Source organism: Empidonax traillii, unplaced genomic scaffold, assembly GCF_003031625.1.
Source record: "Empidonax traillii isolate 1590-97213 ecotype Southwest subspecies unplaced genomic scaffold, ASM303162v1 scaffold48:size2401408, whole genome shotgun sequence".
NCBI lineage: Eukaryota > Metazoa > Chordata > Aves > Passeriformes > Tyrannidae > Empidonax > Empidonax traillii.
The window spans coordinates 590661-615772 of NW_020955241.1; the positions used below are offsets into that span (position 1 = coordinate 590661).

The 25112-nt window shown below is 37.3% G+C and overlaps 1 protein-coding gene across 2 annotated transcripts in view; it reads right to left on the reverse strand.

Annotated features, from left to right (window-relative positions):
* Window positions 1-304: 304 nt before the first annotated feature.
* TENT4A (terminal nucleotidyltransferase 4A) overlaps window positions 305-25112 on the reverse strand; it is a 58574-nt gene continuing 33766 nt past the window's right edge. The window contains exons 9-12 of one of the 2 annotated variants that reach the window (XM_027878949.1): window positions 23995-24095; window positions 23571-23743; window positions 12114-12260; window positions 305-2538 (exon numbers count right to left, since the gene is read on the reverse strand). In XM_027878949.1, the coding sequence (XP_027734750.1) occupies window positions 2362-2538; window positions 12114-12260; window positions 23571-23743; window positions 23995-24095 (598 nt within the window). In that variant the 3' untranslated portion in view covers window positions 305-2361. Of the gene's footprint in view, window positions 2542-12113; window positions 12261-23570; window positions 23744-23994; window positions 24096-25112 lie in introns of both variants that reach the window. The other variant, XM_027878948.1, reaches the window with a different exon arrangement.

Genomic DNA, 25112 nt, shown 5'->3' on the forward strand with positions numbered 1-25112 from the left:
CAAAGGATCAGTCAGTTGATCTCCTCTTAAGAACACTGTTGGTAACTACCTCCAGCAACTTTGCTTTTTTACTATCAACGTATCAAATCCACAACTACAAAAGCAACAGCCATGCTCATCACTCCCTCTAGAAACACATAACCAATGTCTGAGGGTGCCCATCCACCTTCCAAACTCATTCTGAAGGTGCTCAGTAGATAATCAAAGATGATCAAAGTGTTCATCAAAGAATGGGATAAGGTCAAGTATTACTTCATCCATGAAATTCCTCCTCCTCCCCCCCAAAAAAGAAAGTATAGAAGAGTGACTGGTCTCCAAAGTTTATTAAAAATCAAAGAATAGAAAACTTTACATAAAAATATGTCGATTTTAGCTTCCACATAGTTGTCCACACAAAAAATTTAAACATTATTTTTTAAACCTGTAGCACATAACCACAGTGATAGCCAGGCCAATTTATTTGGTTCACCATGACTGAAGTGTTACATGATACCACTTTTCAAATGAGTTTTGCTTTAAAAATGGATGCTAGTATAAGACACCAACTAATGCCTCTGAAGGCTCTTTAATGTAGTTATGCTCAATATTGCTAGTGTGTGAAGACTAAGCAGTACAGGCTCATGTAACAGCCCTTAGATATTATTTATGAATCAGCTCACAATTTTTAGAACTTAATTTTTTTAATTGTGATGAGTCTGGAGCATTAAGACAAACTTTTTGCAAACATATGCACTACTCTACTTTGGAATGTTGCCCTCTCTCCCCTTGCTTGTGTTCAACAGATTCAGTAATAACATGAACTACTTCTGCTTCAAAGGCATACAGCATATTAAAAAGCTTCATGCTTGACACCTCATTTCAATATTCAGATATCAGTTTTAAAACCTTCTATACTGTGTACAGATATAGATGTCTTGTTAACAGGATTCTTCAGCTTCCTCTGCTAGTGGACTTACATAACTTATCTGTAGTTTTCTGTATAGCTTAAGAACTCTCACTAAAAAAAAGGGAAGTCAGAGGGCATGAGATGTGACCTACTCCCAGGACAACTGTGGTGCTTTAAAAACTCAGGGTTAGGCAGGATGTACATTTTTAAAAAGTTAAAGACAGTGTTCGTCATGGCAATACACACTTGCATAGTATACCTGTATGCATCTGTAAGTTAAGTGCCAGCCACTCATTCTGTGTACAACACTGGGCTGTGCTCTCCTGCAACACATTAAAAGATACTTCTTGTAATGCTTAGAGCAGCTGAAGTACTTTTTTTATATTTGCTCTTAACAGAACTAATGCATCTGCATACAGATTCCTTAATGGAATCAACATATTTCCTTTCTCCACATTCCTTAAGCCGGGTACCTCTGTTTAATAATGTTGTTTCAACCCAAACATTAACAGGTTACGTTATGAATATTCATCAAAGCATGTAGTTCACAGCTTTTTAATTTCACATCAGGACTTGAACCAACCTTTTTCCCATCCCTCTCACAAGTTTTACTTCCGGTACTACAAATGCTGGATTTGTTGTCTATTTAAAGGAATAAAATTAAAACTCATTGGTCAGAGCAAGACGACTGATAGAGGCCAGACAATGAGCTAAAAAACACAGAGTCAAAATGCTTTGGAGCTTAATACCTTCTTAAAACTGTAAGCCAAATCGCACTTTCATTGTGAATCAAGAAGCCTCAAATATTACCAAATGTCATGTTTGTAACACTGCTCAGACAACCTGCCAAAACTATGAACCCAACTTAGATAATGCAACCTGGGAAAGGATCTGTAACTTAAAAAAACCTCTTCCCCTTAAATATAACTTATGTGACAATATGAAATTAAGTTAAAAATTCCAAGTTATTGCACAAATCATACTTCCAATAGTTACAGAGCAAAAAATTCTGAACTTTGAAAGAAAAACAGGAGAGCAGCAAATTTACTTTTATGAATTCCCAGCTCGATTTGCTGCAATAAAAAAAAAAAAAAAAATTCCAAGGGGCCGAAGTTTCCTTCACTTCCAAAATAAAAGAAAACAGAACCCACAAAGGAACAGATGTAGCCACAGCAAAAAAGCTACAGCATTTGTAAATGTCCTTGCAGTTCTATTGTCAGAGCTGCTTCGGCACTGAATGAACCACTGTGGGAAGGCAGAAAAACAAACTTCCACATTTATAAGGCTTCACAGATAAGCACAACTACTTCTTGAAGATGGATTGAACCACCACACAAAGAAACATGCAAAGAAGTCAGCTGCAGATATTTGGCAACACCAATAAAACGATGTGCTGGACGCTGGTCTCCATCCCTCAAGTCGAGTGGCACTCACTCAGTTTGTCTGAACAGGGAAGGTCATTTTGGCATCTGCCATTATCTGCTCAGACTAATAGGCAAACTGTCTCTGTGTTTTTTTCTTCTCCATATATTACGATTGTACTGGTGGTGTCCTCGGTTACCAACCGGTTGTCTCATGCCTCCACTGCTGACGGGGCTGTAGCTGTTGCCCTGGTTATGATTTCCTTTCATGGAAAACTTCATTCCACTGTGCTGCTAAAAAAAAAAAAAAAAAAAGTACTCAGTTTAGGCATACAAACAACAAATGAAGCACACATTACAGGTGTATTTCCTCAACACACATGTCACTTCCTCCAAATACTTGAAGCAACTGGTCTTTTCGTATTTGTCTAATTTTAGCTGTGCAAGTCCAACGGCACTAACAGCTTGGTAAGTGTTTTCTGAAGTACACGTCCTGCAAATGAAATGGTAGAGATTTCAAAGCATCCTTAAAACCCTTGGATTTCAGTATGAAATACTCTCACTGTGCATCACCCTTATAAAAACAGAGAACTTCCACATTAAATACTAATTGTGTCAGATGCGTCTGTTTCAGAGGATCTGAGCATGAGCACAGGAGACACTCAGTGAGAATTCCAGAAACATCATGGATACATGTAAGGGCCTTATCACATGAGCTGATGCGTGCAAAGCACAAGTCTGCTCTACCCATAATCTCACTCAGAGACGTAAACTAGGTACAGCATGTAAGGAGCTTGTAAATCCTACTGGTCTGATCACAGGGCTACAAAGACCCTAGACTGCACCTCACATGCAGACCAAGACAAAACAATTAAATGATCAGAAATATAGCATGACACTTTCTTTGTGGCAGCTCCAACAACCTAGAACAGAAACTGCCCAAAAGATCTAGTAGTAGCCTGGGTAAATCTACCACACTACAAGGTACTACAGACATCGCTGTTGATCGCTTAGTAGCACACAGTAAGTTGGTTTAATGAGTACATACTTAAAATAGATAAAAGTTTCAAAAGATGAAGCTGAAACAGACTTCCTAAAAAACCAATTATGTCAAAGCAAGCTCCTTTCCTGATGTCTGACAGCAATAACTTATGACAGACAAGTGACTACCTGTAACAAAAGCTAACCAAACAGAAGTTGTTAAACAGGAACACAAAGTAAACACCTGAGGCAACTACTTAGAACACTAAAGTAGCTGCAGATATTTCATAATCTGTATTTTCAAATAAGTTTAGAGTAGAAAGGAGAACACCAAGCCATCATTACAACTGTGTGTACAAAACAAAAACAGTCATTGAAAGCATAATTCCATAAGCAACATTTTACCGTCAAATTATAATTAGAAGAGACACTGAGGATCCAGAAAAATAACCTGCTGAAGATTAGTGTTGAGGAATAACTACAGTTAGCTGCAGGGTGCCAAAGATCCCTTAAACTGTTTTTTAATTTGTACAGTGTGTTTTATCAATCCAATCAACCTTTAATATGCAACTTCTAGACTCCCAAGACAGGCATGCAAGTGGTACCCTCCGATTACCAGTGGTAAAATAATTCAAGGATAAATAGAAGAAGGAAATGCAAGTTGAGAACTTCTCATTGATAGGAGACACAACTTCCCAAACCTTATTTATTGACATACGTTGCAAAAATGTCTACTAGGAGCTATTTATGAAAGTCAACAACATGAAAATAAAAAAAATTTAGAATGTTTTATATTTTTGGCAAGTAGTTCTTCAAGCAAACACATCATCTTGTCCCAGTCTTGCATTAAGTATTTTAGTTCAGTAAGTGTACATCTGACTCAAGTATATATAAGCATTTACTGTAAATGAGGTCAAAATACAGTAAAAGTAATCCTTTAACAGTTAAAACACTAAAAGCAGACAGTCATTAGTTACTTTCAACTATATGCTAAAAAATTGAGGAAAACTTTAGTTTTTCTACTGTACAACCAGAAGAAAACTTGGAACAAGGAGCGTACAAATCATCAGCAAGCCTATCCACCCTCTTCAGCTGGAAATGTAAAAAAATCTGAAGACTTCATCCTCCATTTGAGGATTCAGCCAAAAAACTGGAGGCAGAAAAGCAGGTGATCACAAGATCAGACATGCACCATGGCAAGTATGTTAATTAGGCTATCTACCCATATCCAAAAGAAGTCATATCCCTCACTTGTTCAAAAGGTAAACAAACTTCCAAAGAATGACTAAATTTAGCCCGAACATGAACTTTAGCTAGTGATAAAGTTTTTGCATTGTATTTTTAGGCCATCAAGATAAAGACTGTCAAACTATCAGAGCAGAATCTGAATCCATCTATCTTATGACACATCAGCTGAGAGCAAGCGTGTAAGGAAGTTAGCTCAGGGACCTCTTCAGTGAGACATGATGCCTTTATGTTTACTAGTTCTCAGCTGAATAGTATTTGCTAGTTTGCTCAGATTTTTGAAACCATAAGTGTTTAGCATCCTGTGTCCTGTTGCTATGGCATTTCACAGCTTAAATGAGCATCATATTTAATTTGAACCTACTGTCAGATGATTTTTCAGTCCTTGGAGTAATTAATTTCTTGTCATTCTGCTCTCTACGTTTTTTCTTATACAGCTGATGACTAGAGACCTCCATCATACTTCCTCTTTTTCTTCTTCAGGTTGAAGAATCAGTCTTTCTTGATGCAGAAAAAATTCCATGTATTTGACCACCACTAACATCCTTCCCTATTTTGCTTCCATTTGTATTTTAACTTTCCCCTCAATGTAAGAGGCACAATTAAACTCATTGTTCATGATGGATGTACATGGATTTTTACACAATGTTTTAATTTCTATTCTTTGTTCTGAAACATGTCTGAAGTTTGGCTTGACACCCCATTCTCAGTAGGAAATCAAGAGAGCATTATCAAAACACTGTTCTGCAAAAGTATAAAGATCTCATCTGTGCAAGAATCTGTCAGCCCAGGGTCTACCACTTTCTACAAAGTTTAAAGTATTTCCCGATGCATCACCTTGAAAGGTCCTTCTGCATCCCTTCTCAGCCATCCCTTAAGACACCAGAAAACTCTGCCACTGCCTTTCAGACATCAGGTAGCACAACCTCCTGCAGGGCTTTCCCAGTGAACTCCACTTACTACCAATATGGAATCCTTGTTCCTCATCTTCCAATTAGTTCATTGTTAACACATCATTCACTTAGCTGCTTTCAGGATCTCTGGTAAAAGAAATTTATTTCATGTTTTTTGGAAATCCCAAAAGGCTGTATAAAACATCCTTCTCTTGTGCACACAATTCTTCAATTTGGAGATTTTGACTCCTTTGGATCTACTCCTCTTGATAGAATACTCTCCCATCACAGGACTAACGATTCAACAACTGAATGACAGACCTCATTTGGTTTTCAGCTGTGTTGAATAAGCTGCTAGATCTGGAAAACCAACTAACAAATTTGTATTTGGGGGTGGGAGTGAGGTGAAATTCTGTATGATATACCAGGTTAAAGTTTCCAGAAAAAAAAAAAAAAAAAGAAAAAAAAAAGATACAATCAAATAGCCCAGAGCTTAACAGAAAACAGAAAAAACTAAACACACACATCAAAAAGCCTCAAAAAACCCCTAAGAGAAGGATGTTCCTAGCCTTTACTACAGCCAACAGAAATCTGGTTGAAATGAAAATACCAAGTAATTATTTGCTAAGGAAACCAAAATGTTATTCTTAATTACAGGTGAAGTTACTATACAAAACTGCTGATATTCAAAGAGTATCATTATTCAAAAAGAAAATTCATAGCCAAAAAGAAATCACCTAGTCTTTGAAATAACTTAAGTAACATAACAGAGCTGAAGTCTAAACATAAACAGGCTTCTGAACTGTTTTAGTCTTTAGGAGTTTTTTGCCTGACAGCATCTCTAACAAAAGCAGAGAAATATTGGGAAGATTGTACAGAGAAATATAATGACCGAAGCAGAGAAATATAATCTCTTTTAAAGAGATAATATATAGTGCTCAAAAATAAATAGTAAGTACTTACAAAGCTAAAGGAAAGGTTTAGAAAAGGTACAACAGTTTGGAAAGATCACTTATTTACTACTTTGTTGATAAGACTACAGGATTACTGGCCAGAACTGAATCTAGTCTGCAGATGATCAGAAATGTAATCAAACTCATATACCTCAAAATTGTTTCATGTGAAATACCATACTATTCAGAACTACTTTAATGTACCATTAACATTTCAGTATCCCCTTAAATAACTTAACATGCACCCTTAAAATATTTCACAAAGTTATTTTCAGAATTTCTAATTTCTCCCTTTTAAGCTTGTAAAAAAAAAAAAAAACCACCCCCCCCCAAAAGCCAAAGCAAAACAAAAAAAAACCCCACAAAATAAAACCAAACCAAACCAACAAAAAAACCTCCCATAAGATAAAGAACCCTTTTTCCAGGATTTATCTTTACTTTCCCACTTTCTGAGCAAAACAACATCTGGAAATACACTAAAAAACTTAACTTCTTGTTCTTTATGAAATAAATTCATTGTTTTGCAGAGAAACAATGGACAAAGACATAGCTAACATTTTAGTCATAACTGCATGAGCAATAAGCCAAGTATTAGGCAATGGTCCAACCAAGCCTCCTTACTTTACATTAGTTAACAGGATTCTATAACACATTTGCTTCAGCTACTTGGGTGTACTCTTAATTGACAAGACTTACAAACGGTTTAGATTGCTAAACTGAAGTATAGCAATAGCAAAATAAGTTCTTCCAGAAGTTGTTTAGTAGAGGCAATCTGGGGAAATAAGGCCCAAAGCACTGTGAATATCAAAGACACTTCCCCTCTTTCGAGGACCCGCTGGCTACTTTCAACTACAACTGACAAGACCTTGAGTCCTGAAGAGATTCATAAAATGAGCTCAAACCCATTAAAAAGGGAAAACAGCATCTTATGGAGCTAACCATGAGAGAAGCAAAAAATAAAAACCACAGAGGAGACTAGGAAGAGCTCAAAAGCAAGAAAAGTTTTAGATGTTATCTTCCAACACAAGAGAATTGGAAAAATTCAAGCCACAAGGGAGCAGGTTATATCAATCCTTCGTATCTTACTTCACTTTGTTACAGGCTATTGGTAAAGCTACTACCCGATAGGAAGTATTTGGTTCTCTTCATCTTTCACAACAGGTTAGACAACATTAGTATGAGCACGTTAAAGATAAATTAGAATTTCAGAGATTGGAGGACCTAGTCCCAAAATGACTGACAGCAGAGACTACCACTATCTCAGCAAATACTGAACCACATTAAGTAAAGAAAGTAAAATGGCATGCAAAATAAATATCCTTTTTGATCTTGTCACCAGTCAAGTTTTAAAAGTGAGGGGTGAGAGTGAAAACAATGCTACTAGGAGACAGAACTCAAACTGCAACTTTGCTGATGTTGTGACATGGGCCATGAAGTGTTATCTGCATACTTGTCATTAAAGAAAACAAAGCTGACAATTTCAGACCTTAAAAGACAAATCTTACCTCACTGAGACTACTTAACTTTTTTGTTCCAAATAAAAAAGCATCACAGTGAGCAAACCACTTGCAGATGATGAGCTGATATCAATACAGTACATGTAAAAAACTGTGCAGACAAAATGAATATGTGATTATTCAAATCTATCTCAATTCAGGAGCAAAAATTTGATTACAGTGACATTGGAAGATAAAAGAGTACTACACTAATAAAAAGAAGGTATGACTTCTACGTTTCAGTAAGTCTGTCATTTATGGTGAGTTTATGTTTCTAAGAAACTACTATTTAGACTTTGTCTTTCCTGCAACTCAAAAAGCACTTACGAAGCAACCACCAAGGCGGCCAGAGACTTTCACATAGTCCTATAAACATCTAGACTGGATATTTATATGGAGACCTCTGGAGATCATTTAATTCAACATTCTGGTTTGTAAGCTGAGTCATATTAGTTTATCCAGGGTCTGGTCAGGCTAAGTCAGTTTCCATACATGGAAGGATAACACCGCTTAAAGGCCGTCCATATAAATATCAGACAACCTAAGATGAAAAGTATCTTGAGTACTGTTTTCAGCTGAACAACCTCAAACTCAGATGCAGTTTTTCCCTTTCTCCTTTCTTTAGGAAAGGAAATAAAACATCATCCACTTCTAGTTTTGCATGAATTAAATCAAGAAGTAAACAACATTCTGTCATATACAGAAGATAGGAGTCTGATGTTTAGAGTCAAAACCATTACCAAAGTAGACAGTAGTAAACTCCCACCTGTGAAAATGCAGGGGCACCAAAAAATTATTCCACCCTAAATGAGTGTGCTCTAGATAAAAAATAAGAAAAACATCATCTAATTGAATGACGAAACCTTCAGTACCTAAACAGCTTAAAAAGCCATTGAACAAATCAGGTCTTTTTTAAATTGAAGCTAACATACTAAAAATTCTCAAGTGTCACATTATACTATAGGAATTCAGCATATTTGTTTGTAAATCTGGCTAGTTGATGACACCTGCCTTCTTAGAAACATTTGGTAGAATTCAGCACTGACATGAATTAAAATGTCTTTACAAACCTTAACTGCTTGAACTTATCTAAAAGAAATATAATTTTGTTTTCAATGCTGCTAACTTTTCAGTAATCATTTCAGAGATACTAGCAGGATCAGCACTACTAGTGAGACAAAGGAACGGCATTAACAATTGTCCTGGATAAAGACAAACTCTGAAGCAAAAGTATTTTAGCCAGAGAAGTGCCTGTAAAGCAGAATAAACAAGCAGTTTGAAGTTTAAGTGTCTGGCCTTACTTGCAAAACACAAAGGAACCTGAAAAATAAAACTACTCCTGCAAGTCTTTTATAAGTTCTGACTGGTATATCAGCACTGACATTAAGGTTTCATTTCCTAGTTGTTTCCTGTGCTTCCCAACTGAGCCAATGCATGCTGCTATGAAATTTGCAACAAACACATTCCCAGACACTACTCATCTAAAAGGTTTTGACTCATCTAAGGGGTCTTAGATACATTAGAAGCAAGTCAGTACAGCAGAGGGACTGGTGCTTACTGGCTTTAGATACTTTGGAAGCAAAAGACAATCCTTCAGGGAAAAAAGAAAAGCATCTTAAAAATTAAATGAAAGAGTTCTTCAGACCTAAGAAAAAGGAAGTTTCTTCTGCCTTCATTGGTGACCTAGCAACCTGCAATCCAGAGTGAATTGAACTTACTTCATCTCAAAGTAACAACAGGGAAAGTAGTCCTTTACTCTGAATGGGAAGTTACCCAGCAATTTCTGCCCCTCCATTCATCTGGACATGCACGTCAGTATCTGTTTTCTGCATATTTCCAGTGGGCAGCACTGCTTCATAAACTGTTCTGCTCTCCCAAGTGAAATTTCAAGCTGCTTTTCAGCAGAGTAGAAGAATGATTACCTTAGAAAAATGATGGATGATGATCCTGAAAGCACACAGACCTGTGCCAGGAGCTCAATCAGTCCCTGAACTACCTGGAAATTCTCCAATTAATTATGTAGCATGCACACAGAATTGGTAATCACACCGAGCTTGTTGTAAAAAAGAAAATATCAGGAAGCTTTAACAGAAGTAGACTTGCCTAGAAGGCTGTAATTTGTTCAAAATACATTCAGTGCTCTTGACATTGGCACATCCTGCTTTTGAGGGTTGCACTCAAAATCTAGGTACAGCTTTCCAAGCAGAACTGAGGTGGAGGAGGTTGCCAGGAAAAAAGCTGAATACACCATGCAGACAAATGAATCCCTTTCAAAACTTCTTGACTATGAAGAATCGCTTGCTGTTAAAAAAAGGCTTGTACATGTTCAAATCCATCAGGAGAACTCTGAGCAAGTAGAATGTGTCCATTAGAAGTTATAAACTAGCATGGTCTTAGGTTTTATCAACTGCAAAAGGAAAGCCATCAACCTAATCTAGAACAGTCACGGTCTAAAAGGTACAAGTGAAAAAAAGACATTTGCAGTATCCTGGGTGGAACAGCTACAATATCCCACTTCTGACTCAGTCATAATCTTTACCAAAAGAACTGAAGTTAGCAAGAAATTCTTCTGATTTTATGTGATTCTCAAAGGCACATCTTTGTCAAGCAAAAGCCACAGAAGAATTCCCACTTTTAAACATGTAAGTACTATACAAACTACTAAAAGAACAGTTAATCATTGGAAAGGACAGCCAAGTAGCAGAAAGCCAAAAGAAGTGCTACAAAGCAGTTGTTTTCCAAGACTCAAAATTCCAACAGAGATCCAAAATTCATACAACGTGTTGCCTCTTCAAAACTGACAAACATTCTGAACGCCAACTTGTTTTGTACTAGCAACTGAATGCCTTTAAATTGGATTTTATTTTTGTGTAATTTTGAAGCTAAACTCCAGAGTACCTCTTCAGAAAAGCAGAGCTGTTAAGGAAAATAATCTAGACTAAGTTTGTATTTTAGATGAAGTTTAACTTAAAATAGCTCTCCAGTTTTATTCTAAAAAAAAAGTCAAAAGTTTCAGACTGTACATTAACAAGTAAATACTCAATTGCAGACACTAGAATAGCAATATATTGTTTTATTAGCTTCTCACTAACAGAACATATCCTGTGCATTTAAGCTGGTTTTGCCTAGGTAAGACTGAACAGTAGGGGAACGAAGGGAAAAGAGGAAGGAAGGGAGGAATCTGTGTAATCACTTAGATTAAAACCAAAGGCAGGTTAAGGGAGGATCATTTTTGCCCTCTACTCAGCACAAGTGAGGCGACACATGGAGTGCCGGGCCCAGGTCTGGGCTCCCCAGGAACAGAGACATGGACACACAGGAGAGTGTACCAGTGAAGGTCCATGCAGATAAGTGCTGAATCAAACAAAAAAGGCAAGGTCATTAAATTGAAAATATCCTGGCCCTGGATTCTCAAGAACTCTGATAGAAGGACTCAGAAAAGAAGGAAAACATTGTTAAGAACCTGACCAAAACTAGGTTTTAAAAAAAAAATCAGCTCACTGTTTTGTTATCATAGGCATTAAATTTCATGTGAGGCATATTAATAGTTTTAATAACCAAGACTGAAGGAATGTTTTCTGGCAGATAATGAGAAGTACTGAGGTCGTTAAAAAAAACAACCAACCAAAACTGATGATCCTGATGATTTTTCTTTCCCTTGTACTATAATGGCTATATTAGCCAAAATACATTCACCTCCCAGCACATTTATGCACACATTCAGTTTTTTGGTAAAAATTTTTGTAGACTTCCTCATAATTAATTTTCTGTTCCCTACCTTTAAAACACATTACAGAAAGTTATAAGTGTAACCGGATCTGTTCTAACAATTCAAAATCAAGACAACCAAACAAGCCTGGAAAGGTCAGTCGTTTTCTTCAGATTCAAAAACAAGCTTACAGCTATACCACCTACATGAAGTTTCTCACTGAAGAAGAGGAACTTAAACAGCCTAAAGATCTGCAAATATCCCACTAGCTGAGCACCAGGACTCTCAAATACAACTTCAAGAGTCAAGACATCTGACGCTCTCTCTTTCACTTAGTCCTATGTGTCAATGTTGTGGAAGGGCTCTTATACGCGAGATGGAATTCAAACACCAAACCTTTTCCCGCCCACTCTTCTCCCCGCACTTCTGATACAGCAGCTAAGTACTTTTATGGTTACACGAAGCTTAGCCCAGGCTACACGAAGGTTATCTTCAGAGCTTCTTAGACTGACAGCACAGCACAAATGATCTACACTTCCGATTTGATCCCTTTCTCAGGAAAGAGTTGCTCCGTGTAGCTGGCTCATACCTGATTACTGGTGGCCATTATCAAGGTTCCCGTAGGTTTACCACTTGGCATAGGCAATGTGGGTGGTAAACTGGCCAAAAGCTGAGTCGGTGCTTGAAGACTTAACTGGTAAACATTAGGAGCTGTGCAAGGTGGTGTATCTGATTCCTTTTGGCAGAGAAAAAGGGGAAAAGAAAAGCAACTTTACAGAAAGTACAGTATATACAGACTATGCATGTGAAAATGCACCCAAATATCAACTCACGTGAATACTGTAAAATGTAATTATTTTTTTCAATTGTAAAAAAGTAAAATGCAAACCAGCACATTGTTTATTTTACACATCTAGCAAACGTTTAATCGAACCTACATTAAGGAGACAATGTCAACAGGTCTATGGCAATCACAGGTCAGTTCAGTCAGCCCAATCTAAAGCCAAAGTTATGTATCTATCAAATTCAAACTAAAACATGGGAACTAAGGCTGGGAAAAAAACCAGAACAAGAACAGCAACACTAAGCTATAGAAGGGCTAGAATTCCAAGTGTCATGACAGTTCAGTCCTTATCTCTAAGTTACTGTAATTGTTACAGTCTTCTCCCATTCTACCCAGCAACAGCAAAGTTAGGGCTCCACCTACCAAGAAACGAGGAGATGGTCTGCCAGTCAAGACTCATATATGTTCACCAGTCAGGCACTCCACTGCTCATGAGAAAGAAGTTCTATTACCCTCACTTTCCATCTGAAAACTGATAATTCTTCAGGGGATGCAAGACAGATGCAGGATTACAGGAAAGATACTGTAATGGAACTGGTATGACTGATTACTATTCCTTCTCCTTCCAGCATGATCACCAGCAATTTCAGATGCACCATAATCAGACATACAGGTGATGTTAAAATACAGTATGCCTGGAGCACTTAACAGATAACAAGCAAAGAAGCAAGCACAGATTTAGGGGTTTATAGGAATTAAAGTCTGAAAACACCCCATTGCCTCAGGTCTTAAAGGACCAATTACTTTGTAAGTTGAGGAAGTTGGAAAGTCAGCTACAGCCTTTTGAAACAACTTTGAACACAGATCTTGCAAAACTTATTTTTCAGCTATAACATAGTGGCAAAAGTAGCTTTCCCTACATTTTACTGCTGCTTTTTACCATATTCTTAACTCCAAAGCATTCTGAACTTAAAAACAATGGAAAAACCTACTCTTTATCCCAAACCACTCGTGTTTTTTCCATTCTCAGTCATCTGGTTCAAAGTACAGGAAGAGATGGGGCTTGGCCAATTAGTAGTTTTGGAGTTACCATATTAAGAGACATTACTGCCTCACATCTTCACAGATCTTTACTGTCAAAACAATTACTGAAATATTCTATTGCTCTTTCTCTGAAGATTAATTGCCTGGAAGCAAAGACTCTTCACATATTTAAACAGATCTCCAGCACTACTACTTGCCCTCACATGACCTTGTTTTCTAAATTAGATTCTTCAGTTGGAGAATAGGCTGTTCAGGAGCAGAAACAAGAAAATATTTTAAAGCTTTTCTTGGGGAAGGAGAAGGTCATTTAAGAGAGACAGTTGTAAATACTGAGTAGCCTAAGCAATGAACTACTACAAACCAAAATTTTCATCCCAGCAGAAGTGAACAGTCCCAGTACAAATAGTCCTCAATAAAACTCAACTGTTAGAACAATCAGTCTTTCATTGGTACATACAAAGTTGTGCTTTCTAAAAAATAAAAGTTCTAGAAAGAAAGGAGCCGCTCTCCTGCTAATTCAACTGGTGGTGAAAGTTACAGTAAGCCTTTGTGAAGCAGTTTCAGATAACTGCATCATAGAGGTCATAGCATGAATTCACTAGAGACAGATCATACTGGTAACAAGAGTATGTGCAGAAAATTAAGTCTTATTTATGAGATCAGATGTTCACTGTTTAATAAATATGATCATCATAATGGGAAACTATATCCTGTATCACTGACCAAAATATTAAGCTTGGTTATATGCACATGCCTAGATTAGATGAAATTTTTCTCCTTTGCCCAATCCTACAGTATCAGCCACAGGAACAGGCTAAGGTCTCCACGGCGATGAAGTTTCTTTGGACACTGTTGGTCATGGAATTAATAAAAAACTTAGAAGAAGGAAGATAAGTAATGAAAGGGTAGTCATGTTTAAACAGAGTTCTAGCATGCTCACAAGTAACCATGAGCTAGCAGATGGGAGAGAAAAAGGGATCTTCCTATCTCTCCAAACCAATGCATTATCTTCTGCAATCCAACCTTCACAAACCTGACCAGAGAACAATTTTAATGCCTCCACTCAAAGAATTCTCTCTTCTGTTTGGATACAGTTAGACTCCTGAAGTTTGACATACCAAACCCAGTTGTGACACTTCTCATTTACGAGATTTCTAAGGGGTTTTTGTGCAACAAAAAGTTAACTCCAGTCAGGAAGGAGCAGCATATGGAAGAGAAAAGGGAGTCATATCATTTAATTGAGACTAGATAAATTTCACCACAAGGAACCTTGTTTTGTTTTATGGTTATTTTGTAACAGCTATTTTCTTCTGCCTCAATGTTATTTACTGATACACATCTCATACAAGCAGATTGTCTCTCTCTCCTGAGGCGATCTTTGACTGCTGATAGGATTAACGTATAGAGTTGATATACTAACTTCTCAACACCATCTAAACCCTTTTGTGAAGAGCAGCCCTTTTTAATCAAACTGAAAGGTTAACCTCAGTGATCAGAAAACTGAGCCCAATATGAACAAATCTGATTTTCCATAAGCACTGTCAAAACTGAGGGATTAAGTCTTTCTTGATCTTTTGGACCAGATTCTTAAGTATAACAGGCAAACTTGAAGCACTACAGAAGTTCAGAAGATGTACAAGTAAATATATACTATCAACACTTTAGGTACATGATAGAAAAGCTCTGACCATTACTAAGGTAAGGGCCACAGATCACACTATAAAAGATAAATGTAAAATAAAGGGGTAACACCCCTCAATTTTAGCAAATAATCTGGGGATAAAGCTACAATGACTGCACTAAGAGCCAAGTTCAGTTCCTGATCTCTTGAATGGTACTACTCTGAATGCCTATCATTCAGAGTATCTCATCCTGCAAGGAAAATATCGTCTAAAGAGATGCAGATATAGGTTTTTCCTATTGGGAAATTTCCATTTCAAAATATATTCTTTAAACCAGTTTTAACTTTCTGAGTAAGAACATAGTACCCAGAAGGAAGGTTTCTACTATTCACAGCCTTGATTACTGAGGACTCTAATTTATTTTATTTTTGGAAAGACTAAAGTATGGAAACTCAAGGGTTACTGATCATAGTAATGCATCTGCATAGACAGAAACAGTGAAACACTGTAGTCATGCTAAAGATAAAGAACTGAAGCCATCTTACAATCCAGACTTCCTTATATAAGAAGAGAACAAAAAAAAAAAATCCCTTTTCTGTTCTGCGAAATGCATCTCATTAAAAAACATCCCAGGACCTCAACAGCAAAGGAATATTTACTTGCCAAAACCTTACTAACTAGGTCTGGCCATAAGAGTTTATTTCAATTCTCTTAACTCAAGGCCAAAGATGCAAGGGGAAGTATATTAGTACAAGCATCCAACAAGTTCAGTTTCCATGAATTTCATGTGCCAATTATACTCATAAGCTTCCTTTACATCAGCCTAAATGTATGATGAACAAGTTGTGCCTCCTGCTTTGTTTCATGATGTAGTAAGTTGAAACTTCTTAAACAATAGCTACCATTTTTAAGCGTTCAATTTCTAAGGCAGTAGGCTCTTTTAAAGCTGGAGCGCCTAAGATCAATTAATGATCCCAGTCTGTTAAAGTTTTAGCCCAGTGGAAAAGAGTCTATCCTGGAAGTGAGTATTCAGAAATAAAAACTTAAACAATAGAATGCAAGTATCTTGCTACTGTGATAGATTTGGGTTTTTACACCCCTCTTTCCAAGAATGAACTACAGAGGTCTTGGCAAAAAGACTCTTATTGTTTCCATTCTCGAAATTTCTTCCACTGATTGAGCAATATTTCTTCTCTTTCCCATACAAGCTGGAAGCTGTGAGAGAACAATGACCACTTCAATAAGAATTGTGTTCCATCTTTGCTTTCAAAGAACTGGAAACTGTGAGAAAAATTGGGTTTATAGTTAACATTTTACACTACACAGGGTTTTTCATATGCTCCTCTCCTTTCTAACAATTATAGTGATTTAACAGATAACTGCTGCCAGTCCTACTCCTTTTGCCTCTTTTCTCATTCTGGCCTTCTCCATCATGCCTGCATTATCATCCAGCACAATTACACAGAGGTAAACCACAGAAACAGTAATCCCCTTATTAGCTTCACCTTCTGAATCAGCTCACCATAGGATTAGGTGAGCACCAGTGCAGAAAAGCAGGAGCAGCTAACGAATGGAACTTTGGTAGCAAGTACATGTAACTAGTCGATTGGCTTAGTGAAAGCGTTAAACCACACTCCTTTGAACATAAAGCAACACCAGAGGACTTCAAAATTTCACACTTCGGGGCCGCGCGCAGAAGCAGAACTTGAATGGATGCTCTCAGTTGAATGCTTTTAGCCCCAAAGGACTTAACTCTGCTTTATAAACAACCATGCTTCCAAGGCGATTTCATGATCACCCCCCACCCTCATCTCCTATCTTTCACGTTCTGTGCTGTATCTTGGTAGGTGGAGCCACAACTTCAACTATGGTGTAAATAAGGTAGAATTGAGATGAAAAACATTTCTACTTCCATGGGAGGTCACAAGGTAATAGACAAGAGCTAATTTGAATCATTACAGTTGCACCATTTCCATTGACCAGCTTATAAATGTCTCAAGTTAAGATGAAATTGGTTGATTTTTCTGCCTTTCATTGCAAAAGGAAAATATCTTGGTCATCTTGATTACAGAAGGGGAAAGGTGAAAGAACAGATATAGGATACACAAGCAAACTGAAAAATACGTATCCTCGAAAAGCATTAGTGTTCATTTGACAGAACAACAACTAAAAATGTAATCTAATTAGTATCTACCAAGATTAAATACAAGCACAATAACCCTTTAACCTCACCTCATTATATCCTGCCAGGCCTGACTGTGAGCTTATTCCATGTTTTATCAATACTCACTATATTTCAGATAAGTCATCTTCAAAAAAAAAAAAAAAAAAAAACAAACACCACAGAAGTGTGTAATTTTACATTTCCTTTTTTACCCCAATACCTTCATTTCACAGGCTTTCATCTGGTCTGTACTGTTAACGATATAGCAATATTTCAAGTTTGATTTTCAAGATATGCACTAAATTACAGGATTCATTATGCAAGGTGAACATACATCATACTAGATTCTAAACACTAAATTTAGGTTTTCTTCCATCCTAAAATGGCTTAGGTATCTCTGTGGGTTTTTTTCATGGGGCAGAATGTTAAGATATGGCAAGACTGCAACTAGTCTATGGCATCAGAAACTAGTCTGACCTTGACTCTTCCAAAATTAAGTGCTTCTCTCCTTACTTCACTGATATCACAGCAATAAAATCCCATCTTACTTGCTGACATAAAAATTCCCTCTGTACCTGTACCCTCTGCTGCTTAGAATAACTTAAATAAAATTACTTCAGAATTTTGTATTCAACATTGTGCCTCCTCTGGCTTTGCAGAAATTTACTTCAAGTGGATATAGATAAAAGACTGCTCAAGGAACTGATAGAGCATGGAACCGATGGAGAGCATGAGACAGTATAAAACAGGACATGGTCAAAGATATCGCTTAAAAACACAAACAAATGTGGGGCTATACGGTGAAGGAAGAAAATAAGCAAAAGAAGCACTGGAAAAAAAATTTGTTCCCCTCTAGTTCACAGAAACCATTGGTAATCTGCACAGCATTAGCAGACAAAAAGAGTGGAGTTTTAAGCAATATGGGACTTAAACTCCTAAATCCTCAAATGCAATGTCAATCAAGTGTTTTTTCCCAGTAACATCAGGTTGTCAGTGCCTATACACTCAGAGTTGCCTGCTGCTTCATGTGGAGAGCAGCTGGCTGCAAATCAGCACTTACACTAACAATCAAGAGGTCTGCCTTTTAAAGAACTTGCCTCTACTTGTCCAGGAGGGGGAAAAGAAGAAGACAAAAACCTGCATAATCACTATCAATACACATTCGAATTATTACTTTGGTTAGGACATGAGACTATTTAGGTAAGTAGGAGAAAAAGTCTGTGTAGCTCTTGCTCTCAGACTAAAAATTTTACAAGGCCACCCCCTTATGCCACCTCTCCTTACACCAAAATTTCAACTGCAACCCTACAAATTAATTAGTCATTAAGACAAATTTAACAAGACTACAAGAAAAGCTGTTACATATTCTGCAGTGTCTGTCCCTTTACTGCAGATAAGCGCGTACCTTACATCTGCAAACAACTTTAAAAGAAGTGTAACATTTATCTTGACAAGATAAGGCATATACTCTCTCACCTCTCTCTGTGAATATGGAATTACAACAGCTCCAGCTAATAAGCTGAAATTCACAGTCTTTGGCTAATAAGAAAGAAGATAAGGTGGTGATAACTTCATTAAGCATGTTGAGTTCAAGTACAAAGCCATAATTACTGCAAAGCAAGTAGGAGTTCCAAAATCAGTGTGGATCTTGTATGCATTCAGCAGAACTGGAAGAATAGTGAGTCTTAGTCTTACCAGTCATATTTATATGTTACTTGCAGAATACACAGTTCTTGATACAGTGAAGAGACACATTCCCAGAACACTGATGGAACCGCTCAGTGCATTCATTAGCTGATCGGGCAGAATGGTGGGGAAATCAAGCACTGACATTCTGACAGAAGGTTTTTATGAAGCCTGACCTGCAAGGCTTACAGCTGAACTTTCAACAACAGTCTGAAAGAAGATACTGTAAACTTAAGGGTTAAAAAGAGGTAAGGATTGTGCCATCCCCAAAGCCAGACTATAAGGGCACCATTTTCACTGAAACTTCAACTACTTTGGCATGACTGCATAATCTTGAGAACTCAGAACCCATCACAAAATCATCTTGTCATACAAGACCACACAGCATTATCGCCAGAAACACTGAGATAAAGTGCATGAAAATTGTTAGATCCAAACTTCTAGCAGACAACATGGAGATTCTGCGCTGGACTGCGTATGAGATTATATAGCCATCAGGTAAGAGAAAAGAGCTTTACATTTTTCTGTGACATCTGTTTCAGATATGCAGGTATCACTGTCACATAAAATACTAAGCTTTATTTGGCACAACAGCATCAAAATTTCAGAGCATACTTACCACTAGGAATCAAAACAGACCAAAATGAGACATACCTAGGATTATTTTTTACTTGGCAGAGACTGTTTATCAGGCAGTAGATACTCTCCAGCACTATTCTACAACTTCCTGAGCTAATAGAAAGCATTTCTCTACAATGCTTAAGCAGCAAGAAATCCAGGTCACCAGTTATAGAGTGAAGGTCCAGAATGAAAAAAACCCCACAAGTTTCCATGAGGAATTTGGTCACTGCTTAGGCTGTGAGACTGACATCTGTAACTAGCCAGAACAAGTAGAGAGCTGGGGACAAATGTCTTTCTTTTCACCTGGTTTCAGATTCTCATAACACTCACCTAATTGAGTACGAAGGTGAGATTTCCTAGTGCCAGAGGCTTGTTTTCTGTTACGGAACAGTTTAACTCTTGCCCCCAGAGTAAACACACACACACTTTCCACTGTCCTTGATGGCAAAGTCATTTATGAAGCATCTTCCATTATTCAATTAAACATTTGTTGGATCATATGGGAATGCATAGTATTTTACAACTTACCTGTCTGCAAGAGTAAATAAAGAACATAGATTGCTTTTTGTCAGGGCAGCATAGGATATTTTAAATACCAGAAGAGCAGAAGGCTTCATTGAGGGAAGACTTACTATATAGATCACTTTGATAATAAACAGAAACTAGAAAAATATATGAACAGTCTAATACATTCTGGTGATCAGATGCCTTGTTTTTCCCATGTGTTCCTCAGTTTGCTCCTTATCACTAATATTTATATTTTTCAGAGAGCTGAGGTAAAAAGGCAGGAATTTTAACACTCAGTCTTTTGTAAAGAACTACATTAGAAGTACTGGTAAGTCTGTATTGACATGTACAGTAACACAACCCCATAAACTGAACAGCTCTCTCTCATTAGCAGTAACAGCGGTATCAGAAGACAGGTTCTTTTGCGTGAGGTTTTTGATCCAAAATTTACTGGTCCTTTGAAAAGCTGTCTTTTGTGACCTAGATTTTGCAGCTGACTATGACACGTGAAAGACAGCACAACTAGAATTTCATTAGCCAGATCATGCTAGCATAAGGTATTTTGTAAGCCCATAAAACGATACTTTTTCTTCAGATTATGATTTGGTCTCATTAGATCTGCATGTCGGGCTGTGTAGCAAGCTAGTTCTAGATGTGAAAATTCTTCCTGAATTTCAGGTGGTGTGCTGAGAAAAAGCACATAAATCTGAAATATAACAGGAAAGAGAAGGCTGTCCTTGAGAAAGGCATTTCTCTTGTTCTTAAGTACACAAGTTCTCACCTTCAAAAGGTTGCCATGGTCCCCAAAAGAAGGAAAGGAGTAGCGGAAAAGCAAAGAACTCAGGGTAGTAAGTGTAAGCTCTCATATCCCTATACATCCATTTTTCTGAGAATATAAAGACGTTGAAAGGCTGACTTCTAAATGCTACCTCTGGTTTATGCCAATCCAGTCTCCAGAAAAACCTGCTCCTTGTTCTATTCTGAGACCTGTTCTCCTGCTGCTGGAATAAATCTATAATCATTGCTGTATCTGAAGGGCCCATAAGTCCAAGACACAAGAAGCCTTGTCTATTCAGCTGCTGAGTCTTATAATTAAGATTATAAGGCAAAGCCTGTACTGCTGTTGGAACTTCAAGAAAACAAATCTGTTTAAAAACCACACAGCATGCTATATTACAAACAACTATTAAACCACAGGGCTTAATAAAAATTCTAGGATCCCTATGAGCAATACTGCACTGCTGTGATAACTCCTGCACACTCAATACATGCTGCCAGAATTGCTTCCGGGACATGTTGACAGATATATGCGAGGCCTCCAGACTTACTGCTGGTGTACAGTGATGTGATAACTTCAGAACACAACTCCTTTTGCACTAGCATGGATGGCTGGAGAGGGGCAATAAGATCAACTAATGTCAAGTTTCCAAGCCTATTTCCTCAAAAAGGTCCAGATGCAGGTCATCACTATTGTCAGTGAGACTTCATCAGTAAATGGAAAAGCAAATACATTACCTAGTCCCTCTAATTTAAGAGCTAGGATCTTACAGCTGATATACAGCAAAAGATATTCTGCAGTCATACAAAATACACCTCCAGAGAAAGTGTCTTAATGTAGATTTTGTGTTTAAGTTTTATAATGACATAAGAATGAATACATTGCTACTAAAATAAAATTTAATTATTGGGGACAGATCAGCAAACTGTGACTCTAGGGTCTCCTTTTCACCTGTATTTTCTTTAAAATCTGTCCCTTGCTTTCAGTCTTCCAGTATCAGAGAAGTTCAGGTGATTTAACTTTAAACAAATACAGAATCCTTCCTGAAGAACAACCCTTCCACAAGAGCAGAGGAAAAACTACATAAAACTCTAAAGTGATGAGATGCACCATATTCATATCCCCTTCTTCTGAAGCTGATACCAAAGCTCACCACGTCATACCTATTTGTACTACATCAGAAGTTTTGGCACAAACAGCAAGCTTTCACACATGCTAGAGGTTCCTCTGCTGCAACCTGGGCATAGCATTATGCCAGATCATGGCACAGACCGCCTGACAAAGGCAAAACAGACTTCTCTTCCTCAATCAGGTGCAGCTCAGTACCGCTCAACCAGAACTTGCTCCTCCTCAAATGCCCAAGTATGAGCAGGATGAACTCATCAGTTATTTGCCAGAAACATGCCATTCCATTCCAAACTAAGATAACATGCTATTGGTCTAGTAAGGACATAATGCCAATACTTGACCAGGCCTTAAACTAGAGACTGTCACAAGGACATGGACATAAGGTTTTTTATTTTGTTAGAAAAGGTAGCATTTCCTTCTACTTCATGGATGCCCAAGCAGATTTCAAGTCCATCTTGAGCGCTTCCTTTTCACTTTTTGTTAATTTGTCTGGCATAAGGCAATGAAGTTTCATCTCCTACTGGGTAAAATGGGACTAAGGGGAGCTCATAACCACTAACCACCCATCATGTTGGGAGTGCACATTAAGCCAGTATTTGCATTTTCTCGTAAAATTTATTACAGCAAAATCTTGCCTACTGACTTACTTAAACCAGGAGCATGGCTAGCAGTATCACTGGCAAGCATCACGCTGTTCTTTTTCCATTAGCCAGATGGTGCAACTAAAGCATTTGTCATATATACTATAGTGGCATGAAAAGACAATTCAACACCAAAAAAATCAGTACTATAAAATAATTTCAGAAAGTAACCAGAACATATAAAGGTGGTTCTTGTCTCTTAAAAGCTATTAACATTTTATTGAATTTTATTGAATTCCCAACCTTTAATTCCATATTTGACTAGTTTTTCAAACAACCAAGAAACAGGTATTTGGACCTCTCTCGGCATCATCCAATTATTAACTATTATAATTGACTGCATACTACATCTTGTTCCATCAATGCCTCTACCTATGACTGAATGCTTCAGTAGGTTTTACCATGAGCACCTCACACCTTGTAATGCTGTGCTTTATAATCTGCACTACCTAATTCTGCAATAATTTAACTTCATATGGAAAAAAACTCTACCTTACAGAATCTTAAGCATCTGGGAACATATCTCAAGAGACTGCAGCCTCCTCTTCCAGGAAGTTAAAATAAAACCCAGCAATTACTTCTGAATAAGGAAGCTGACAAGACTTTACATGAGTGCTCTGTTACCATTAAAACATGAACTGACTGCTTGGCTAAAAGTAGTAAGGAATGTTGTTCACCTTCACAGCACAACATGAAGCTCACATTCAATTTTGGGTGTGGGGAAAAAGGATCAGAATTCGACAGTGGAAAATTTTGTTTAACAGGTGGATTTCCAAAGACGTATTTCTACTCGTCTACTTAATTAGCCACTGTTAAATTGGGTTGTTATATTTCATTACATCTAAATACTACCACCAAGGGTACCAAAGATTTAGGATGGAATTAAGGTCCATTTAATTTAATGGAAAAAATATTTGATTTCAGTAATTTTTCTGAGCAGGGGACATTACTGATTTGCTGTAACAGTCTAGGGACAGTATCACATCACGTGCTATTATATCAGTTGAGGCTTTGAAGCATATGAGAAACTCTGCTTCTTATTAGTTTAACCTATTAAAAGAAAAAGCTTACAATGTCACTGCCAGAGAGTGATGATACAGAAGATGCAGATGATCCCGAGGATAACTGTTGTGTGCTGCCCAATGACAAAGTCAAGTGTTGATTGTAAGATGGTTCAGAGTCCCTGTTCTGTTGCTGTTCTCCATTGCAGAGAGCTATCTGGTCTCTTATTTTCAACCTATTATCTGTTAAGAGAAAACATAAGTATCATTTAAGAGCACAGAACACAAGCATATGGGCCTTGAAGTCTAAGAAGAACTGCAGTTTAACAAGCTAATTGAAAAACAGGCTCAGAGAAAACTAGTCTTGGGTTAGAAAGTTACGAGTTCCTTTTATTTTTTCCTGTATATCTGAATGATTAAATTTCAAGGCATGAGTATTTCGATTACATCAAATTCAAGAAAAAAATTTTAAGTTGGTTTCCTGCTATACCTACCAAGTTCAGGTGATAAATTAATTTTGCTCCCCCACTTCTTTTTAATCCAGGCCCTGTAGTCAATCACTTCTTGGGTCACTTTGATGATTCTACCTAATGTGCTAAAAAAATTTTTCAATTAAGTATTAAACAAAGACTGTTGGTTACATATTTGCAAGCATTGTAACAAGCAACCAAATTATGCTAAAAGTCAGACACCCCTAACCAAAGAATCCTTTTGAAGTTTCATTTTTAAATGCACAATTTAATCCTCTGAATCACCAGTTTTTATATTAGTATATTATTTTTCTTCTACCATTCCAACATGCAAACACTGACACACAGGTAAGACTTTTAGTCTGTATTTCTAAATGTAGTGCATCTTAGTTATCAAGAATGTACATGCTGATACCAGTGTACTTGATAAAAGCAATTTATGGTTCTTGCATTTCTCCATACAGAAATCTGTACTACAACACAGAATTATTTCCACAGAATCTGGCTTACAAGAGGTATAGGATGCACTGAAGACACCAAGATCCCAGGACTTTCTGGAGACAGATACCTTCACTAATCCTTGCTTACAGGTTTACAAGACCACTTAAAAGGTGTTCAAGTTCCCACAGTTATAAAGGAAGTACCATGGATCATGAGGTAACGGAAACGAGACTGGCTCCAAAACTGGAACGAGTGAGATTTTTAAAAAATTTGTAATAGTACAAGGCTCAGAGAAAACGCTTACCTGGTCCTGCTGAACAGTGACCAGTTATCAAAATAGTGTTTTCCCAACATGCTTTCCCAATATTCAGCTATTTGAATTGTTTTCCTTGAGCAGGTATTGTCTTCTTGTCTGAAAGCTAAATTTTCAAGCTTTCCTTTCATCAGAGACTAATGGTTGAAACACTAACTATAAGCTCCATGGTCTAGGCACACAAAGAAATTACTATTGTACAGATATGGGCTGTGAAAAGTTATCAACTTGAAGAAGATAGTGTTATTTTAGTTTTGAAAATCTTCCATGGATGGTTACATTAAAGTTTTTGTATTTCATATCATAAAGGCACATTGTATCTGTACTGGAATTTTCTTTCAGTTTAGGTGTACAATGGGAAGGCATGACATACAAAGCCTTAATGTAT